The following is a 21,876-nucleotide window of genomic DNA, read 5'->3' as shown; positions in this document are numbered from 1 at the left end:
GGGCTCGCTGGTTGAAATGACCTAATGCTGCCAATTGGGAAGTGCCTTTGTGCAGTTCAGAAGGACACTGGCAGCTGGTTCAAGCAGCCAAGCAAAGGAAACGCGACAGCGCGCAGTTGTACCCTCTGACTCCTCGTGAGCAAAAGTAAAGGGGAGAAGCAAAGGGATAAGCTAAGCAAATCAATCCTCATGCCAGGCGTGAAAGCTTGTAACTTGAAGATAAAGTGATCCAAATAGCTCCCTCCCATTCATTCCTTCTCCAGGGAGGATTCACTTGCTAGAAATGCTACACAAATTCACAGGAGGTGATGTCCTGTCCCTACCTCCAGCGCCAGCCAAGCAACACGAACGGGAAGTTTTAACTTCAGATTTCTTCCTTCTCAGAAGAAAAAACCCTAACACCTACACTTCCTCTGCAAAGCAGGCCTCCTGCTCTTACTTCCCTTCCTTTGCTGCTGAAACAGTTGAGGCACACCTACAAAGGGAAAACTAAAAAGTAGGAAGCCAAATGATTTCTCCTACCTGTAACAGGCTCAGCTCGTTGCACTGCCGGGCTGCTGTTCCTCTTCTTTGTCAAGGAACTTACATCCATTTCTCCATCGAAGCTGGCTCCCACATCCACTGCAGCCTGGGGCTCAAGCCCTGCTTTCTCTGTGGCTGGTAATTCAGAGGAACAAGGTGTCTCTGCTGCAAAAACCACTGCATCAAAACTCTTCACCATTTTAGGACCTTTATCCAGAGACGAGCCACCATCTGCCGCAACCAAACTCTTCACTCCCACATTTTCCAGTGACTCAACAGCACGTAAACGGCACGAACACGGTGAGAAGGGCGATGCAGGTACAGCTTGGCTTTGCTCTCCACTGGGCCCAGCTGAGACCTCCCCCTGAGCTGCTTCTGCAGCAGGACCAGCGTCGGTCTCGCTGACAGGACAAACAGTGTCGGTGCTGGAGTCGCTGTCACACGTGGGCTCCTCTGCAATGGGCTGAAGCGCTGCGCGGGGAAGCACGCTTTCCTTATCCTCCTGCTCTTCTGGATACGTTGCAATAGGAGGTATTGTCACCGGCCTTAACGCTTCCTTACCCTCACAGGCATCGCTCGGGGCTCCCATTTCTGAAGCATCCTTTAACTCAGGGGTGTCGCTGCACAGGGAGGTTTGTTGCAGGGTTTGACTAGGATCATGTTCCTGGTTCAGCCCTGTATCTGGACCAGGGCTGTATCCGCTCTCCACACCCGGTGACTCACCTGCTGATGCAGGTCTGTGCATGATGCCTTCTCCTGCACCCACTGCCCCAGCCTTGCACACTTCTTCAGCACAGACTGCCCCTTTCAGCCCAGTATCCGCATCGTTGCTGTTTGCCACAGGCCCCCCCTTACTGCAGACAGAGGGTTTCACAGCAAGAAATTCCTCCAACAAAACCTGCTCCCTGCCGCTTGCACAGGCCTCCTGCTCAGGCTCAGCTTTGCCTCCTTCAGCCTGCTGTGAGAGGCTCTGCTCTGGAGACCCCTCATCCCCTGCATGGTCCCCAGGGCACGCAGCAACAGCAGCTACGCTGCCATGCTCCCCACCGTGCTGCCAGGCCAGCTCTGCCGAGCCTGCCGCTGCCGCCACTGCTTCCTGGTTTTGTTGAGGTTCTCCAATGTGAATTGCAGAGGGTGTGCCCACTAAATTATCCTCTGCACAGTCTGCGCCCTTGGCACAGGGAGCTAATCCAGGGTCATTACCTTGCAGAGCTGCCTCCTGCCCCAGACGTGCCACTGCACTATCTCCCTCCTGACTCACAGAGGGTCCCTCTCCTCTGGGTGATTCCATCTCGCCATTCAGCCCCTCCTGCTCCAAAGTACTTCCTGCTATCTCAGTTTGTGCAGGCTCTTTTTCTGTCAGGCATGTGCTTGCAACCTCCGGAGGGAGCGATGCAGGCTTTTGTTTGCTCTCTTGAGCAGCATCCGGTTTGAAGCTGTCGCCCATTTCATCTTTAACAACAGTTTGATCAGCACAAGGGCAACCGCTAGCAACTTCCTGACCTCCGCCTGAAGAATCTGCGCTTCCTCCGTCTCCACTGCTGCTGGTATCAGTTCCTACTGGCTCCTCCTCATGGGCTTCACTGCCCTCCATTGCTTCAGCCACACGTTCAATGATCTTATTGTTCTCCTGCCCACATGCAGGTTCCTCATTGCTTCCATTAGATCCACCAACATCATCGTTTTCAGGTTTAGCATCAGGGCCATTAGTTTCTACACTGTCTTCCAGTGAGGGCAAGCTGGATTTCCTATCCATGCAACCTGCTTCCACCTGCTCTTCTTGCTCCCCACTCTTGCCACTGATTTCCAAACCAGAAGCAGGTTGTGATGCACATGCAGGAACCTTCACCCCATTCACTGCTGGCAATGCTGCCCCAGTGCTCACAGTAACATTCCAACTTGCTGTGACACGGGCATCACCTTGGCTTTCCAAGAAGCCACTGTTTACTTGATTAGTGCATGAGTCTGCTCCAGTCTCCTTGTTAACAACAGTCTTGCACAGGTCATCAGAGAGCTCTCCAGTGCCAGCATCTGCATTCGTATCATCACATGCTGGTACCACTCCCACATCTTCATCCTCCCCATCTGCATGCTCAGTACCATTAAAAGCACTCAGTAAGGGCTGAGCAGAACTGGATGACTCTTCCTTAGCTGGCAACTGTTGCTTTAGGTTTACAATCCTCCTTTCACCGGCCTCAGCTATCCCACCCTCTGCCTGCTGCTGGCCCCCAGCCCTCTCTGCTGCCCCTGCACAGTTCCTGCATTCAGTTTGGCCCATAGCCACATCCACACCCTCCAAGGAAGCTGGGGTTTCACCTGCAGTTTCAACCACAGAAGCAGCTGAATGCTCCTCAGCACCTTGCGCTTCCTGATGGGGCCTGTCTTCACCGCACAAGCCAGCTTGATCCAGAACAACTCCAGCAGATGTCATTCCAGCTTCCTTATTTGTATTTCCACAGGACGGAAGATTTACGGCACCATTTGCACTTGCAAACAGGCTCCCCGTGCAGCCCTTCTCACCCGATGCAGCCCCAGAGCCTTCAGCGGAGGTCAGCCCCTCCTCTTCCTTTTTACTCAACGTCACATTTTTACTTTCACAGAAGCACTCTGGGTTCTGTGCATCCCCCAGGCTCAGCAAGTCATTTGGCACATCATTAAAAGCTCCCAAACTCCTGCTGTTGCACCTCTCCTCCTGGTGTGTTTGGTCTGAGAGCTGCCCAATGTCCAGATGAACAGGATCGGATGGACTTTCCTGCCTTCCTTCTCTTGCCAGTTCTTCCAGGTTCTGCGAAGTAGTGGTCGGGTAACCATCTGGCTCTGGCCCCTTAGCACAGCTGTCTCCAGAATCTCCCAGCACAGGCTCTGAATGCTGCCTTAAACTCTGCAACAACACAAAAACAAAACAAAAAGAGATTAGTTTGCTCTGTCACAAATTTACACTGCCTCCACCACGTACAAGATCTATATCTACATAATCCCACCCCATGCAACTCCTGCTGCCTCTGAACCTCTACCTGGTGCTGCCTGGGACAGTGTTACAAACATAACAAAGTACGTTATGTGTTGGTTTTGTTATGCAGTAATACTGAAATCCTTAGAATGAGAGAAGAATGGAGGTCATCTAGTGCAGCCTCCTCATGAAGCTGGACTATCGCCAATGCAATCAGGTCAACCAAGATTTTACCTTGCCAATCCCCCAGATACTCCTCCCATGATGGACTACCAGCACCAATCTGGGCAACCTATTCCCATGCCACGCCATCCTCCCATGAAGAAGTTTTTCCTAGGAGCCAGCCTGAACACCCCGAAGGTGAAATTCATCCCTCTACCCCCTTGTGACACCATCTGCCACCACTGAGAACTGTAATATTTGTTATTGCTCCTTAAGCAGCTGTAGTCATATTTCTTGAGTGCACTTAAATTCAAGATCAGTAAACAGCAGAATTTAGTCTATCAAATAATGCAAATATATATACCTGCCTAGTGCCAAAGGGCTTGAGCAAATGCTGCTTAAGAGCAAATTCAGATCCCTGCCCAATGGCACTCCCCAGGTCTCATCAGTATTGCTCAATTTTGTCCATATTGATGGAAATACTACTTCAGACACGGGAATGGGCTGATGATGTCCAAACAGGACTGAACTAACCATGTAATCTATTCCTGATAATTGCATGCATAACTGAATATCTGAAATTTAATTCCCAAATAATTAAATATCTAAAATTTATTTCCTAAATCATTAAATACCTGAAACTTATTTCCTAAATGGAAATAAAGACCAGAAAATTCTGACATACTATTTAAATTACTACCTGCATCACCATGGAGCAGTAGCAACATATTCAATTCCTTATCTGCATTTTCCTTCCAGAGCCTGCTTCAGCAAGGATCCCCCCAGTCTTTTAATAGTTCGACACAATCAAACCTTTACTTAAAAACCCTCATCTGTTTCGATATCTCCTTGTTTCATTCTCTCTCTGCAGCACACAGATGTTCACATCTTACAAAAAGTGACTACTTAAAGTAATGAGTGACCTCAATCCTTCAGTGCACACCCTGAAGAGCTCCCTTGATCTACTTGGGGTTCTGCACCGTAAGCTTGCAGATGTCATGATGGTTTCCCTCTTAAGGGCCAGTGACTCTCCACAAATACAAAACCCCAATGAACTATTTCAGCTCTGTTACTTTTTGCATCTATTTGTAAAAGTAGTCCCCAAAACCACATGCAGCCTCGCAGCCTAACTTAGGTCCCTAAGTTAAGGTTTAAGGTCCGTAAGTTTTAAGTTCTCAGAGAAAAAGAATTTCATACCAAAAATATCAGCTTAAACACCTCTTTTCTCCCCCAAATCCTAAAATGGCCAACATGTTAATTGATGCATCACAGGGAACTTCTGGATATTGCATATACAAGAAGTAGTTAAAATCATTCCTGTTACATTGAGGATATTGTGTGTACTCATCTTTCCATGCTCTGAGGTTTGCAAGCGATGAGCACAACTGAATCACTGACCACTAAACATACTTCTGGTGTTTGCCAAGAATCTTCTATCAAAATATTCCGGTTACCCAGCTCCTCTTTATGCTGCCACCCAAGACAGGTTAGCATCAGAGACAGGCAGCATGGTATCTCCATCCATCATGTGGCACCAGAGACAGGATGCAAGGCTCTGCATGCAGCAGTACCCACAGGCTGCTGCTATTATTTGCAAGGGCAAACAAACAGGATCCAGCAGTGTGCTGGCTGTCTGATGGCTATAACCCTGCAGCGCAGCACAGAGACTGTGATGCTGGTTCCCAGCCAGGATCAGACAGACATAGACAACACAGCCAGGATGGACAGACAGACACAGCGATGCTTGCTTGAGAGGGTCCACGGCAGCCCCAGCATCTTCACTGTGAAGTCACTCTGCCAAGAGCCTGAAACATAGAGCCGTCTCCAAAGGAAGCCAACTGGCTTTTAACTGACCCGAAATGAACCTAAATGAAATAATTACAGGGCCGCTTTCCAAATTCAAATCAGATTAGATGTGAAGCGAAACAGTGCTGGAAAGAAAAAGTCTTTTTCTGATTTCATTGTCAGGCAAAATGTACCCATCTGGCACTTGCACGAACAAACAAGCAGCGAGCTGGATGTGCCAGCCATGCTTTAGTGTCTTTTGATGGAAAGAGGAAATGATTTCATGGTTAGCCTGGGTTTGCAACTCATGTCATCAGCTCCTGTTGAGTTCAGGAGTAATTAACATCTCAGATACCCAGGGAAAGGTGAAAACAGCCCAGGGTGGCCCACACCTCAAGCTCCCCCCCAGCGCACTGCCTGCAGACAACAACTCTCCTCTTCCCTATTTAAAGGAACAAAAATAGCTTGCTATTTAGATTCCCCCACCTCTGTAACAGAGCTGATGAAGGAAGACCCACAGGGGATGCCTGCAGAGCAAGACATGGAGCCGTTTCTGAGAAGGAGCACAGAAGTGACCTGCTGGTTGACCTTCCCATCCCAACCAAGACCCCGTGGCACTGATTCTAAAGCAGAGAGAGGAAGCCCTTCCAAAGCCTCATGGCTCCTGGGGACCAATTACTGTGGAGTCTGAGAGGAGCACAGTGAAGGGACCACTATGGACATGCACTTCATGTGGCCAGGGCAGGCTTGCCCTCAGAGTCCTACACCAAGGTGCTAAGGAAATAGCTGTTTTCTCCATCACTTGCTCCAGAGACCTTCCCCTCAGGGTCTCTGACCCTGAACAGAGACATACCCACGGTGCTCATCCCCTTCAAACCCAGCCTCACCCCAGAGCCTGCCTTATAATGACAGCCACCAGACAGGCTGAAGGAACACTGTCCCTCCAGGGAGGTTTCCTTGGCCATCCAAGTGGGTCTCAACCTAATGCAGAGAGGGGGCTGGGAGCAGAGAGAACCCACAAGGCCAAGCAGAGCCAGCCTTGCACAGCCACAAACCTGATTCTCTTCTGAGAGACAAAGTCTGATGCCTAATACAGCTTTATCAGATCTCCCCATGCTCAAATAGAAGAAAATAGTCAGGTGTCCACCTGGATGTTTGACAGTGACATCCAGAGAAAACACACAGGTAAATATGCCCCTGTAGGGTGCCTACATATGAAGTCCTCGCCAGATGCCAAGCTGCAGCCAGCCAGCTCCATTTCTCTTTCATCACCTCACCCTGTTCCTTACCATGTGCTGATGGCTCTGCATGTGCATCTGAAGGTGCCGTATGTCGCTTTCCCAGTTGGCTGCTTCCCCTTCCTTGGTTTCAGCCGTCAGCATGTAAACATCAAGTCCACGGTGGTGCTTCACGCTGTAGTCCCCCGAGTGCACAGTGTGAGACAAGGTGCTCCAGGAGTCTGGTTCCCTGGCTTCCTCTCTGCAACAGAATAAGCACAGGTTAATGTGCAGGCAAGGAGAGATGCTGCACTGCAGGACACACACACACTGTTCTTCACTCTGGACATCATCTAATCAACAGCCTGAGCAGAACAGAGCACAGGCTCCAGGGCCAGACAGACAAATACACACGCACACTTCTTGGTCTTGAAAATCAATGTGATTTACAGTTAATGCCAGCCATGAGCTTTATTTCACAAGGTCCTTCTCAGGTAAAGACCTGAATTTTATTCCCAGACTATAAGAGACTGGCAGCAAAGGGCACAACAATTGCTTTCTAAAGTAAATTCATTGCAGGTGAAGATCACCAAAGCAGAACAACAGACACCTGAAAGACAGAACTGCAGGGACAAGTTAGAAGGAATGAGGATAGTCATGATGCAGGTGCTATAAGTTCTACACCAAAACCACATGCTACTTTGCTTCACAAACACCCAACAGCCACCAAATCATAGCAATTCTTTCACTCATGAAATGAATTCAGCTTGCTTTGTGAAACTGCTTCTGTGCAAGAAGGTCTCAATATTGTGAGACAGTTGTCCTGCAGCACTGTCATGCATTTTTGTATTACCAATGAAAAGGAAAGGAAAAAAAAGATGCTATTATAGGTCAGAATGAAAGAATACCTCAGCAGTTACCTGCATTCAATAGAAATTTCTACTCAGTCATCTCTTTTTGAATGTCAACCCCTGATTTTGCACAAGCTTGTGACTCAACGCAGTAATTCTTCAGGTCTCGCCACGCTGCACAGCAGCTCTGCTGCCCCTCTAAGGGGGTGAGGAAACACTTAATGAGGTGTTCATCTAAAGCTTCAGGTTTACAGTTTTCATTCTGAATCAGAACTGATTCAGGAAACCCAAAACCTATTTTAACCAACCCAGGACAGAGCAGCTCACACAGCACCACATCAAGCCCTGCATCCCCCTGGAGAGATGCAGAGCCACGAAAGATTGTTACCAGAACGAGGGCTTACAGTGACCTGCTCAGGGGTGTGAGAAGTGGAAACTTCTCTGTCTTCCTTTTACCAGGGCTGCACCCACTAGGTTGGGGTTAGACTAGTTCCCTTCCAACTCAAACTATTCTGTGATGTCCTTTCTCCATTGTGGAGACCAGCCCCTGTCACAACAGGTATCCCCAGATCTCCCTTTGCAGCCAGAGATTTGCCTAGAAGGGAGAGAGCTGTGATTGCATGCAAATGATTAGGAATTCAAGAAGGCACATATACAGCAAGTATTAATGCGGTAAAATGGCACACAGATTTCAGCATCATTGCTGATGGGTTTCTTACTGTAAAAATAGCCAATCTTTCTAATAGTCTACCTAGGAAACCCCAGAGCTACCTCTCTGGGAAGCCAAGCGATTTAGAAAGCATAATGGGCAAGTTATGATCAGCAAGAGGAATGGGCAGAGTAGGATGGGGAAACGGTCGGATGCTTCACCATATGACAGAAACCTGCGCAGATGATGGTGGTAGAAACCTCTGTCCCTGCTCTGCCCCGCCACAACCACCCTCCCCCTTCTGTGACTCAATTTGGGTTAAACCTGCAAGGAAATTCAGACAAAGCAAACCTCTGACTTCAGCCATTCACCATGTAACTCAATTGACTTCAGCAGAATTACTCCTGATTTAAACAGAATCAGTATTTCCATAGAGAAACAGAAGGAAGTGTCCAGTTCTTGGTGATGATCAGTATAAACCCACAGAGGCACTGAAGTCAGCTGAGACATTACAAGTGACTAAGGAAATGACCTTCCTTTATCAAGGAAACACAGTGATTTCTGACTGGAGTATTTTTCTTTTCAGCTGTCATATGAGAAACCACTGTACCCAGGGCCACCCTCAGTACAAAGAGGCAGTCAGCACAAACCCCATGTTCACCCGCTCATGGGAACAGCATCAGCCAGTTTAAAGAACAGAGCACCATGAGTCTGCTCCACTTTCTCATCAGCTTCAAGGACACTTATGAGCATCTTCAAACCATTACCCGCAAAGCAGCCGGCATGACTTGAGCCTTGAAGGACCCTCAGTGGCTTCAAAAGCCTTCGAATCTGGAGCAAGATGACAGGCAGAGGGCCCTGTAACACTCTGTGCATGCCAACCCCTCCTGCAATCTGCCACCTTCACACGGAAGGCTGGATCAAATAATCACTTCTGCTTACAAAGACAGCAATTTCTTTTCATATTCAAGCTGCTGATCTGTGTTACGCTCTATAAAAGGCTTTAAACCTTTTGAAAAACCAAGATCTTCATTTACTTTTCACTACGAGGGTGCTGAGGCGCTGGCACAGGGTGCTCAGAGAAGCTGTGGCTGCCCCATCCCTGGCAGTGTTTAAGGCCAGGTTGGATGGGGCTTGAACCAGCCTGCTCTAGTGGAAGATGTCACTGATCATGGCAGGCGGTTGGAACTGGATGAGCTTTAAGATCACTTCCAACCCAAAGCTTTCTGTGATTCTATGATCTAAACCCAATACATCTTAGAAATTTGACAGAACAGAACTTCAATGCTATTTGCACAAGTACAGAGGTTAACAGAGGCTTTGTACAGCCTGATCAACTTCACACACACAATCTTTAGTGACACACAGAACACTAGTGCACACAATCACTTTCTTTCTCCTCCTTGTTTCTGTAACCACCAATACACATAGTATAGGAAACTCACAAAACATGCAACTAGAATGTGCTAGACGACGGAGCTAGGTTTTTTTCAGAGATGTCCAGTGATAGGACAAGGGGCAATGGGTGTAAACTGGAGCATAGGAGGTTCCACGTGAACATCAGGAAAAATTTCTTTACTGTGAGAGTGACAGAGCCTGGAACAGGTTGCCCAGGGGGGTTGTGGAGTCTCCTACGTTGGAGATATTCAAGGCCTGCCTGGACAAGTTCCTGTGCAATGTACTCTAGGTTACCCCGCTCTTGCAGGGGGGTTGGACTAGATGATCTTTTGAGGTCCCTTCCAACCCTGGGGATTCTGTGATTCTGTTTGTAGATGTTAAAGATACTTAACAAACACAGCATTCATACTGCAGGTGTTTGAAGTGTTCCAAATGCCCCAGGAAAGTAGAAAAAAGAGTTTCTACATAAGCAAATTGTACAGATCACCTGCTAATTTGAATACTTTTGATGTTGAACTAAAGAGTTAAAGTTCACCTGATGCAGAAATGATGACTAACCCCTTATGGTGCTTTGCACCAACATGAACTGCAGTGGGTACAGACACTGAACTGATTTCAGGACAGCATAACCTGCCCTTCAATACCAGATCAAATATTAAACAATTGGATTCAAAATCCTTAAAGCTAACTTCTCAGCCCATTGACCAATAACACGCTATACAGTAGGAAACCACACAAGACAGAAAGCTGGCTTGATACTTCAATACCTGTTTGAAGATGCACCTATTCTAAGAGAGCACACCCAGCATTTCCTATAGCCCGGTCAGGATGTGGAGCTGCACGTCCAACACAGAACTCAATGTCAACTTGGAGTCTCATCAGCAAACAAAAGGAATTTAAGGTGAATCTATGAAACTCAAGAGCAGATGCCATCTGTTGCATTTTAAATACAAACGCAGCAGTGGAGACTACTTCATCAAGTGATTCTTTTCTTTACAGCTAAAAACAGCACCTCAGATCAGGACAAGTGATCTGGAAGGAAGACTTGTCTCTGCAGAACATCTCCATATGCTGCAAGCAAGTGTGACAACAGACCCTGTAACAGAACCCTGGAAAATCACTTGCCTGCATTTTCTATATATGTCCTGATATGGAGCTAGTCTATCATCACCACCTACCAACCACACAAGGCTGTTCAGGGCTTACGGCTCCTGCCGTTTCTGGGATCACCTCTGGATCAGGATTGCTAAGGAGGGGAATCATTTTCTTCTCATATCTTACTAAATCTTCTTCTCAAACCTCTTCTAAATCTCTTTTTTCTGCTGCTCCTCACAAGCCTGTTCACATGAAACTCATCTCCCAGAACTTCCAGTTTCCAGGCTGGATATCAGAGATGGTAAAAAGCTATTTCCACCATACAGGCAAAGCTACTTCTCTCTTCTGTATTCACAGGTGGATGCATACAAAACAAAGGAGAGGAAGGAGCCAACGAAAACACAAGCCTTTATCAGGATGTGGGAAAATATTAGGAAGTCAGTAAAAGCTGGAGCATGCAGTGGATGAGTAGGTGGAAAACAGAAACACAAACTCTTCCTGCTCCATCATGTTCACACCTGGTTCCCCCAGGTCCCCCCAGCTCCCAGTCTGCTCCTCTGTTGTGGCCAGAAGAAACCCACAGCACCTCAGCATCTTTCTAATCATGATGATCAATGAAACAAAGGTGTTTCAAATGATAATCTTAAAGTTCAGCAATACACTGCTACAAAACCAGACCCTGTCAGAACACTGCTCCTCCCATGCTTTTGTAGCTAACAAGCATCTTCTTAACATGCAGATGTCCCATCAAGTCCTCTTCACTGCCATTCTAAGGTCTTTGAATCCCCCTTTAAGTGTTAACTTTGTGCCAGCACTTACGAAGTCAACTGTTCTCATCTCCTATGTTCTGTTCTCAGACGGTAGCAAGCCACATACTAAACCTACTCCCCAGGAGCCTGAATAGCAATCAGGACACCTTGTGGATTGGTTTGGGGTAGAAGGACGGAAGGAGAAACATCAGCATCACTTCAATAAACTCTTCAGCTCCAGATTCTGCTCAGCAAGAAATAGAATGAAAAATATTCACAGCATCACCTGCCAGTGTGGTGGCAACCTCCTGGCCACCTGCATGTCCCTGCTGTGTCCTGCTTGTGCTCCCAATACTGGGAGAACTGAAGTAAGGAGGGACTCGGAGTCTCATATGCTTAGTTTCCGCCTCACAGTAATGGCAAGGATGCATACAGGAAAGGAGGGTTCAGCCTATACATCCTCAGTGGTACAAGCAGCCTGTTTACATATGACCCAGCACTGAAGTCACAGCAGTCAGCAATGGTTTCAGCCCCAGAAAAGCAGTGCTTTTGGAAAAGCCTCTGCACTGCAGATGGCTCTTTGCCTGTGCAAAGGCTGAATTTAATGGAACAACCTAACACCAAAATTAAATGAAAAATGTCCCATCTTTAACTATCATCCCGATCACACTAAGATCTCTCCACTGAACAGGAACTGGACACTTCTGAAATTAAATACATGCCTAAAGGACTTGCTAAATTTGGGTGCAAATAAATGAGGTACCAGGCAAGTCATCTTGCAGCTCTGGTTCAGAAAAGAAGGAAAGTGTATTCACTTATAAAAGCAAAGTTATTGAAGAAGCATCCTCACGTGAGAGGTACAGACTTCACCAATTACTTACGTAAAATCAGAACAATAGCAAGTGACAATCATGGACTGCAAAACACCCACAAACCCCTACTGCTCCCAGTGAGTTATTCCTCGTGTGTTAATTATAGCACTTCAATTTTGGAAATACACACTTGCACTGACTGACAGTTACACTGAGCCACCTGGTTGTTACCAGGAGGTCTGAAGGAAGCGCAATCCCGAAGCTGTGCAGAAAGTGCTTTACAGCAATAAGCAAGCAGAGAGACCAGCAAAAGCAGAACTAGCGTTACAGTAAAAGAAATCAGTGTTACAACTCTGAAATGTCTCTTTGTAGGGATTAGAAAAATACAATGTGTGTTTTTATGGGCTTTACTGTTTTCTCCCCTTTTGCAGAGGACATAAATCACTCTCAGCTGTGAAGGAACGCAAGCAGTTGGTAAGAAAAGCGGTGCTTTTGGGTTACGAGACACAACTCCGCTCTGCAGAAATGAAATCAGAAATAAACCCAGCATGTGTTGTGTTTTACAAAGCACTGCTTCCAACTTCTCTGAAACGCTGCACGCTCGCGATTTCTTGGAGCCATTTTCCTTGCCTGACTTCCAGAGCACTGGAGAACATGGAGCTGGCAGGCGGGTTATGTTACTACACCAAAGAGCATTTACAAACATCGACTGCAAACTGCAGCTGTCCTATTGCAGGGGCCAAGTTACTCACACGGAGCGCACTACCCGCCTGGGTAATAAATCACGCTGCCTCTTCAGAGCCAGCCCTTCTCCAAGGAGCAGAGCAGCCCAGCTCTGCCAACGCCCTGCAGCCAGATTGCCCAACTCAAACACAGGCAAGCAACAGGCTGCAAGGAAGGCCCCTTTGCTTTGGAATTCACTCCTAGCAGGCTCAAACTGTTAACATTGAGAGAGGATATGCAAGCTGCCTGGTTTCCACAGCTTTTTCATAGAAGATAGTTTATTGAAGTTGTAGCTTAATTTGTATTAAAAGATAAAAATAAAGAACAAAACACAAAAAGCAACTGTTAACCAAGATGCTAGCAAACAAACAAGAATATACCTAGAGAAAATCCTCATCTATATGCACATATAAGTTCCACCCACTTCAAAAAAAGCACCCTCCTGCCGTTATGCACTGCCCTATTCCATTTCCACTGCAGGACAATGTTCACCGTGCATAGAATCATAGAATAGTTAGGGTTGCAAAGGACCTTGAGATCATTCAGTTCCAACCCCCCTGCTATGGGCAGGGACACCTCACACTACACCATGTTGCCCAGGGCTCTGTCCAGCCTGGCTTTGAGCACTGGCAGGGATGGAGCAGTTACTGCTTCTTTGGGCAACCTGTTCCCAGTGCCCGTTCCTCACAGTAAAGAGCTTCCTTATATCCAACCTGAACTTCCCTTGCTTAAACCCATCACCCCTTGCCTTATCACTACAGTCTGTGATGAAGAGCACCTCTCCAGCATCCTTGTAGGCACCCTTCAGATACTGGAAGGCTGCTATGAGCACACAGCTTCTCTTCTCCAGGCTGAACAGCCCCAACTTTCTCAGCCTGTCTTCATACGGTGCACGTTTTAACCTCAAAGATAAAACAAGCACCCTCAGGAATGACACACAACCGATAAACACTGCTACTATCATCCTGCTCTCCACTGATTCACGTGTGCTCTATCACAGCTCCCGAGTTTGGTCTCGAAAGCATCATCAGATGTGCCTTTCCTGCTGGAGGATGCAGAAGCCAGCGCACAAGCTTGAGACTACAGAAATCTATCCTTTAGGGTTGCAAAAGTTAAATAGGAAGAGTCTTTCATTTTTTGACATGAAGAGCTGCAACAGCTGAAAAGGGAAAGCTCATCTGATAAACAGAAACTCCCAATGTCACCAGTGCAATCGGGTCTGGAGAAAAATATTTACACTGTGGCTGAAGCGAGCTGCTTTGCAACCAAACTCCAGCAGAACTGCAACAGCCGCTTGCAAATTAGTAAGCAAGTGAACAACACCACCACCCCCCCTCAGGATAATGCAGCACAAAACACGGTGCATTCACTTATTTGGCATAGGGCAGTTTAATTACTTGTGGAAATAATGACTCCTTTGTACGCGCTCTGGCTAACATGCATTGCTGCTGCTCTGCGTTCTGCTGAGTGGTGCGAGCTGCGCACCAAACTCGCGTGCATGGATTAGACCGAGTGCACATAAGCACAGCACAGAAAAGAGGTTGTACAGTGTCCATTGCGTTTTCACAGCACATAAATGACATATACTCCCTTTATGGAATTTTTCTGTATTTTGAAAATCAATATTTCTCCTCTCAATAGGGATTTTCAAGCTTCGATCCCATCTTACTGCTGAAAATGATAATGTAAATCTCCGCTGGGGAATCTGGATGTGCCTATTTTGCAGTTGTCACCTTCCTATGGTGAAGGGCTGTGGCCATCCCCATGTCACACGGTACTCCCACCACTGTCCCACTGAGAAAGGGGTCCATGACCCCCAGCATCCACAGATTTCTGTTTGCTGCGCTGCATGGAGGTAGCAGGATTTTCAGAGGCATGGAATGTGTTTATACACTGTATATACAGGATACACTAAGAAGAACAGGAGCTGGGACCTTGACTGTAGCATTACTGAAATTGCTAGTATCTTACTTTCAAAGATGAACTGTAAAGGTCACCAGAGAAATCCCCTGGATTACACCAGCAGCATCCGTTAAAGGGAACGGCACACAGCAATGCCACGTAACCCAAGCCATCTTCTCCACTAAGTGAGAACTGCCATTACAGTACTGGAACCAGTTGTGAAACACTCCACCAAATACATGAATAGCTGTTGTAATAGTATTTTTTGCTTCCTATTTCTTTTTAAATGACCAGCTCCACACATATTCAGACTGCAGTGTTTGCTATAATCAAGCTTTGCCAACTTAAGCTTCTTGACAGTAAGAAAAGCCTGTTACTGTGGTTAGTTTCACCTTGGAAAAATTTGCTCCAGATATAAGATGAATTTGCACATTCCAGCGTTACAAGGAGGAAGAGTTGTGTGCTTTCACAGCATGACTGTTAAATCAGTGGAGAAAACAGTAAGACTGTTATCACCTCTGTATTAATTCCAGCCAAAGGTGGAAGAAGAACAGGTTTGAGTATAGCTCTTGTGCCACCCCACACCTTCTCCTTCACCATCACGTTGCATGTGTTTGGTTGAATTTAAAGATGAAACCTAAATGCACTCACTCCAGCAACACAGATCACACATTCTGCCCTCTAACGCTGCCCAACAACTATAGAAAGCAGAATAATTTGCAACCCGCAATGGAGAAATGTTGCATGATAACATGGACAACACAGCAGACTCCTAAACATGACACAGGGTCACTCAACATAAACCCCACTTATCTGAAAAGCTGATTCAGAAAAACAAAGTTAATTACAAAGCTTAAGAGAACCAGGCATCAGAATAATGCACATGCAGACCCAGTCTTCCCTCCTGTACAAATAACACCCTTGGGACTTACTTAAGCTCTTTGTCTTTACTAGCCTCAGCTTTTAAAGCTAGATCTCCAGACATTTGCTATTCAAAAAGAACTTGTCATCTACTGAGGGATTCCTTTTAAAACACCGCAGTAAATGCTCACACCACTAGTTACTTGCTATGAGTGTGAAACATCTGGCTGCTTCTCAAGACCACTAAGAAGGGAACTGTTTCTGCTGTTAAATACTTGCATTAATTCTTACCTTAACTTTTTACTTATGCTGGTAAAACCCCCTAACAAGACGCTGCCTTATTTCAGTATCATTACCAATTACCATTATTTCATTTAACCAAAAAACTCCCAATCTATAAAGTAAGAACACAACAGTCAACCACCACCACGAAGCCCATTGGCTCCCCTCTTTTGGACAGCTGCGCTAGTTCACAGAAAAGCCTTTTCACTTATGTTTTTAAAAGGTCTTAATTAGTTGCTATTACAGTGACTCATTTTGGGCTTTAAGAGACAGCTGGAAGCAGACCACTGTGCAACAGAAACGGAGAACAAAACAATACGACTGCATTTCTCCTAAACCCCAACGACCTGCCCCCGTTGCTGCTAGCAAGAAAGGTAAAAGCAAAATTACGCCAAAATTGCCTTCAGGGGTAGAGTTTAGCTCTTGGGCACTCTTCAGTGACAACGTGCAAAGACAAGCATGATACAGAATGGAACACTAGCAGAGGAACCGTCAAATCATCCTTACTCTGTCAACAGCTGGTGCAGCTTCTGGTAGCCCCTCTCCAAGGCCAAGCTCACAGGCGTTGCCCCTTCGTTGTTGTGGATGCTGAGAGCTCCTCTTCCCCCCGGCTGCTGGAGCAGAAACCACGTCAGCCGCAGCAGACCCAGCCTCACCGCAAAATGCATCAGTGTTTCCCGAGGGATGTTCTCTGGGAAGAAACAAGAAGGGGAAAATTAAATAAATGGGAATTTGTAGGCTGTGGGTTAGGTGAATGCCATATCCCACCTCCCAGAAACACCACACACAACGGCTGGCATGGAGCTGACAGCCCAAAAGCCAAGGAACCTGCAGCACCTGGAAAAACACACTGCCTGCCAATATCCAGGAGAGACCAGTAGTTTAAAGTGAGGGACGTGTTACAGTGGGACGGGAGGTGCTCAGGACCTCAGAAGTCAATGTGAAAACAACACTGTTTCATAAACAGCCATGGCAAAGGCCAAGTTGCAGCGCTTCCAAACAGAACCTGGCATGGTCGGATGGGATTTTCTAGATGCCCAAGCCTTCTCCTCACACACCCAGGGCCAGCTTTTAGAAACAGAGAAGTTTTGTTCATTAATGGGATGCTGATTTGTCCCAAGGCATGAAAAAGATCAGTTACATTTGAAGCACAAACCTAAAGCAGTCAGGGGAAAGAACAGTTTAACTTCTCATGAAGACAAACTAAACGAGAGGGTTTTGCTTTCCTGGTTTAATCACGCCTCAGACCAGCTTTCCTCAGCTTTACACAGTAGCTCTGTCATTCTGAGTAGCAGCATTTATAAACTAGCAACCTCCACTGCTGCTTTTTATGTTTAATAACCATGACCTTCTAATTTGGTAGAAGGCACTCTTGCGCCTAAAGCTTTCATCTCAGCAAAAGATCCCCCTACTCTAAAAGCTGCAGCCCTTGAACAACGCTCTGAAAAGCTTCGACCAGAAATGAGCTCCAGATGCACTGCTGAAATACAGTATTTTCAGATCAAAGCCTGTTACTTCTGTATGGAGGGCAAAAGCATGTGGGTTAAAAACAACCTCTGAGAAACAGAGATTTGTTCTGTTAATTAACAAAGGATTTCAATATTGACTGGCAGCAACAACACCACCACAAAAGCACCAACTGGGTCTCAGTAAACCATGCCAGTGAGCACACTTGGTATAATACCTTTAGTATCATAGCAATGATTTAGTGGGTTATTAATTTGGTTGCCAGCCAAACCTATACAGCACATTTAAAAACGCAAGTACATGATGGCTTTAGGATTTATTTCTTTCCTCCTCAAGTAGCATATGCCCAAGAGGAATCACTCCTTCAAAGCACTGTTGTTTTTCTTGCTTACTTGCTTTCTTAAGGGACATCATTAAGACCTTCAGTGCAAAACAAAGCCAAAACGGGCAGTTCTTCCCTACCTGACACACAATTTTTCCCAGTGTTTCTGGATCCAATTCCTGAAGAACTAACCTGTACTAGAGAACCAAAAGCTTTCTGGCACCATCTCTCTTCCGAATGACTCCAAAATTGGGTCTCTGGGCTACAAACCAATCTTTCCCTGCTAACGTCCTCTTGATTACCGTAAAGCAAAACCACGCTGTCCTGAATACATGAGCATGTCTGAATGAGGTTCCAGCTGATCAGAGAGAAAGGGAATAGCTGAGCTCACTCAGAAGCAGCTGTGGGAGAGTAAGGACAAGGATTTGGGTATTAAATGCTATCGAGTGTAATGATTTAGAAATAAACAACACAACAAGGTAGTTAATCAGAGGTTGTCAGCCTTGAACTTAAAGAAAAATGAAAAATAACACACCATGTAGACAGACATAAGGGAAAGGCTACCAATGAAGCTGCAAAACAAGGAAGTGTGGTACAGGTAGTCAAAGAGTGAAAGCAGATACCCAAGGTTTCACTCAATGTACTTTACCTCTACACTGGTACAGTCAGTGTACACTCAGTGCACATTACCTGTACACTGCCAGAGTCAATTAGGATAATTAAAGCAGAACAACTCTTTCTACTGAAATGCAGGAAGCACAAAAGCACTCCTGTTAGAGAACAGGACTGCCCTGCGAATAAAGGATGTGTTGCATTGCTCTGACCACATCTGTCCTAGCACAGGATCTCCTGTTCTAGCTGCTCTGTTCAAAGGGAAAATCATCTTCCTATTTAAAACAGAGAGCCCTGCAGAAAAAAACTGACCTGCAAAGCATAAGCATGGGTTCCTGGACCAAAATGCTGCTTCCTAGTTCAGCTGAGAGCCTTACAGTTAGATAGAAGCATCTTCTACTCACCAACTCACGGTTCACCAATAAACACAGATACCAATTGCATGTTCTGGAAGATGCAGGCAAATACTCATCCCGTCCCTGACCCAAATGGGTACCCCTCTCTGTCTCATATTCCACAGATGAAATGCTCTCTCCCAGTTGTCCCAAATACCCATGTAATATGCTTGGATGATTGCAACTTCTGAAACCCACCTTTTTCCCATTCTTTTAAAACAACCTAAAAGATTGTTTTAATTACTGGACACAGTAGTTCCAGCATTTAGATGCAGGTGTATGCAAACGTAACTGAACTGAAAGTGGCCCTGCCCCAATGCCTTTGAGCAACAACGACGTGCGCAGAAGACCTGTACAAGAGGACATGGCATGTTGCCATCCAGAACGTATTACACGTACAAGCTCATTATCCAGGCCCATTTGGAAGGCTCTGCCTAACATACGTACTGGCATGAGGCCATCCTAACAGATGGGCACAGATGATGGCAGCGAAGAGACAAAGTACTGTACATACAACAACTGCAGGGGCCCCAGGCAATGGCCTTAGAAGGTTCTGGAGTGTGCAAAACTCACATGGCTACAAATGAAAGGCGTGTGCCATCTGTGGGCTGGATTAACTACTAATATATAATCAAAAATACACCTGTTAGGGGATGGTGTTGCTCAGAACAAGATGAGAGTTGGTCTGCATCAGGTACAGAGTGTTGCTGACTTTGACAGGATGAAGCTTATAGCACAAAATGTTGGAGGTTCAATGAGTAACTGCAGGGTCTTGTCATGGTGCAAAACGCATGTTCCAGGCATGGAAGAGTAACCAGAACTTTAACACACAACAGACAGAGTTCCTTTTCCTACCGCATTATGAAGCACGAGCTCCTCATCTTAAAATGGCTGTCCATGGAATGTCAATAAAAAGCTTCTTGTAATTAGGAAACTGTGGAAATACAAGGCACACACTATTGGAAAGGCCAAGGTTGTTTTGTTCCTTCCTCGTTTCCTAGTAATAGGCAAGAGTCGAAACATATGATTATTGTCCCATAATGGCAGGGCACTCTGATCCAGCTGGCAAAACCTAGGACTTCAAATATATTATTTTTACATTTTTTTTTAGCTGTGACATACAAACAGACAGTTTATCTGCATAACTAGGGACAAAATTTCCATAGAAGCCTGTCAAATGTACTGTGCTAATGGTAAAGGATTAAGGTTTAAGGTACTATCAGCACAAAACAAATAAGCACTGAAGAGGGGGAAAAAAAAAGTTTGGGTATGACACATCCAAGAAAGCACAAACTGTTCTTTAAGTACTTGTTCTTCAAACTCTCATTTTAATCCTGATTAAATAACAGAAGAAAGATACTGTTCCTTTTAAAAGTCACTATATGGAGTAACCCACACCTAACAGTTTATCCTCCATGCTCTGAGACATCTCAAGGAACAGGCAGCCATGGACTGGTTAGCGTCTCCTGCTAGTCTCCCCGTGATGCTGATCTTCACTTGGTGCTCACCCAAAATCACATATACTCAGTAATTTTGAGATCTACCATCAAATCTGGTCTCAAGATCTTGTTTTCTGCTTGAAATGTTCTCACTGCTCAGCTCGATGCTTGAGAAACAAGGGGAACAAAACCCAGAAGCAAGCTATCACTTAACACTGATGTCCTAGAGGAAGGCTCAGGCAGACAACAGGACTGAAGAAAGGTCAAGGCAAAGATGATGTGTTTGGAGTAATGAGTTTAGTTGATAAAAAGACGTGTGGATAATTCCCTTATTTAATCTAGTAAACAAGAAATTTTCCAGAGGACCCCAAAGGATTTTCCTGTCCCTACTCCCACTAATATCAAAGAGAACAGAAGCTTCCTCATGCCGATGATTCCTCAGCCACAGACTGAGCGGTACATCCGAGTACACTGCCTGAACAAGATTTTCTTCTTCCCATTTTCCATAGAGGACATTAAATTTAGGTACAGAAAAGATTTCTTACAGCTTATCAAGGACTACAGCTGAAAAGACCACTTGGCACTGTTGACACAGAAAAGCTCATGCCCATTTATACCACACAGTCCTTTATCAAAGGGCAGAGAAGGCAACTTGGAAAGGATATGAAACCCAACCAAAAGAATACCTGTAACCATTACATTGAAAGGGTTCAACCAGAAACTAGAAATAGTGCAGCAAATGAACAGATTAAAGCTTTTATATCATCAGCTGCTTATCTTTAACATCCTCCCATGGAAAAAAAGTGTTAGCTTTTTAAAGTTTTTAAAGTGAATGCTTTTTAAAGCTTTTCAGGCTTTTTTCTTCCAAATAAGGCACTTTTTGGGTTACTTTCTCTGTTTCTACTTTGTCTCTATTTCAGACATTCTCTCTTCCTGTTTAAAACCCCAAATGATTTCTAATCACGGTGACACTCGTGCTTTACACTGAAATCCTACTGGGTTTGCAGGTGAAGTTATTAAACGCGTAACCCAAATCCATTCAGGCTATTTCAAGCCAGGGCAAAGCATTTCCCTCTCTAAACACCTCCTATCTGGTAAACTCAGGGAGTTGGATTTCTCAAGCAGTATTTACTGCACATGGATGTTTGTTCCACAGCACTTCTGGGAAGCTCTACATATTCAAGACATCAGTAACTGTGTTCCTGAAGTTAAGGAGCTGTTAAGTGTCTTATCTAATGAGATGGTCTCCTGGTTATGTTGGTAATTGAGGCTGACTATCAAAGGGACCGCTCCTCAGGCTCCCAGGGGAATGGCTCCATGCAGTTGATCACCACCACTCTCTGCCAACATTAACCAGCTCCTGCAAGGACCGCCTCAGAAAGCTTACACAACCAACACTGGAACCATAGCTCTGGGTTTTACCACTTACTTTTAATGACAAAACCAAAAACACTGTTTCCTCAAAGGCTTTGTCAGAATATTACTTAAAACATATTCTGAAAGTGACCTGTTTACTACTGATAGTTAATGCAAGGATTTCGTTAACTCAAGGATTTAGTTAACTCAGGCTCTCTAAGCTTTTCATACCTGAGCCCTGGATCCTCCCTAATTCTTTCTCTGCCTTTCCCCCCCCCTCACTGCCACACAAACAAGCCACACTCATTACTCACACCTCCAAATACT

General features: G+C 45.6%; 1 protein-coding gene across 5 annotated transcripts in view; it reads right to left on the bottom strand.

The window, feature by feature from the left end:
* The window catches only part of AKAP13 (A-kinase anchoring protein 13), a 468,794-nt gene that overhangs the window by 353,412 nt on the left and 93,506 nt on the right, over positions 1-21,876 (bottom strand). For all 5 annotated transcript variants that reach the window (XM_061446743.1, XM_061446746.1, XM_061446747.1 and 2 more), the window contains 3 exons: positions 16,466-16,649; positions 6,709-6,898; positions 523-3,403 (listed from right to left, as the gene is read on the bottom strand). In XM_061446743.1, the coding sequence (XP_061302727.1) occupies positions 523-3,403; positions 6,709-6,898; positions 16,466-16,649 (3,255 nt within the window). The remainder of the gene's footprint in view (positions 1-522; positions 3,404-6,708; positions 6,899-16,465; positions 16,650-21,876) is intronic.

The sequence above is a fragment of the Pezoporus flaviventris genome, unplaced genomic scaffold (assembly GCF_033815535.1).
Source record: "Pezoporus flaviventris isolate CSIRO_AGI_PZ_B2104156 unplaced genomic scaffold, CSIRO_AGI_Pfla_v1 ptg000006l, whole genome shotgun sequence".
Lineage (NCBI taxonomy): Eukaryota > Metazoa > Chordata > Aves > Psittaciformes > Psittacidae > Pezoporus > Pezoporus flaviventris.
Note: the sequence above shows the minus strand (reverse complement) of the source record. Positions and strands in the feature narration are given on the sequence as shown.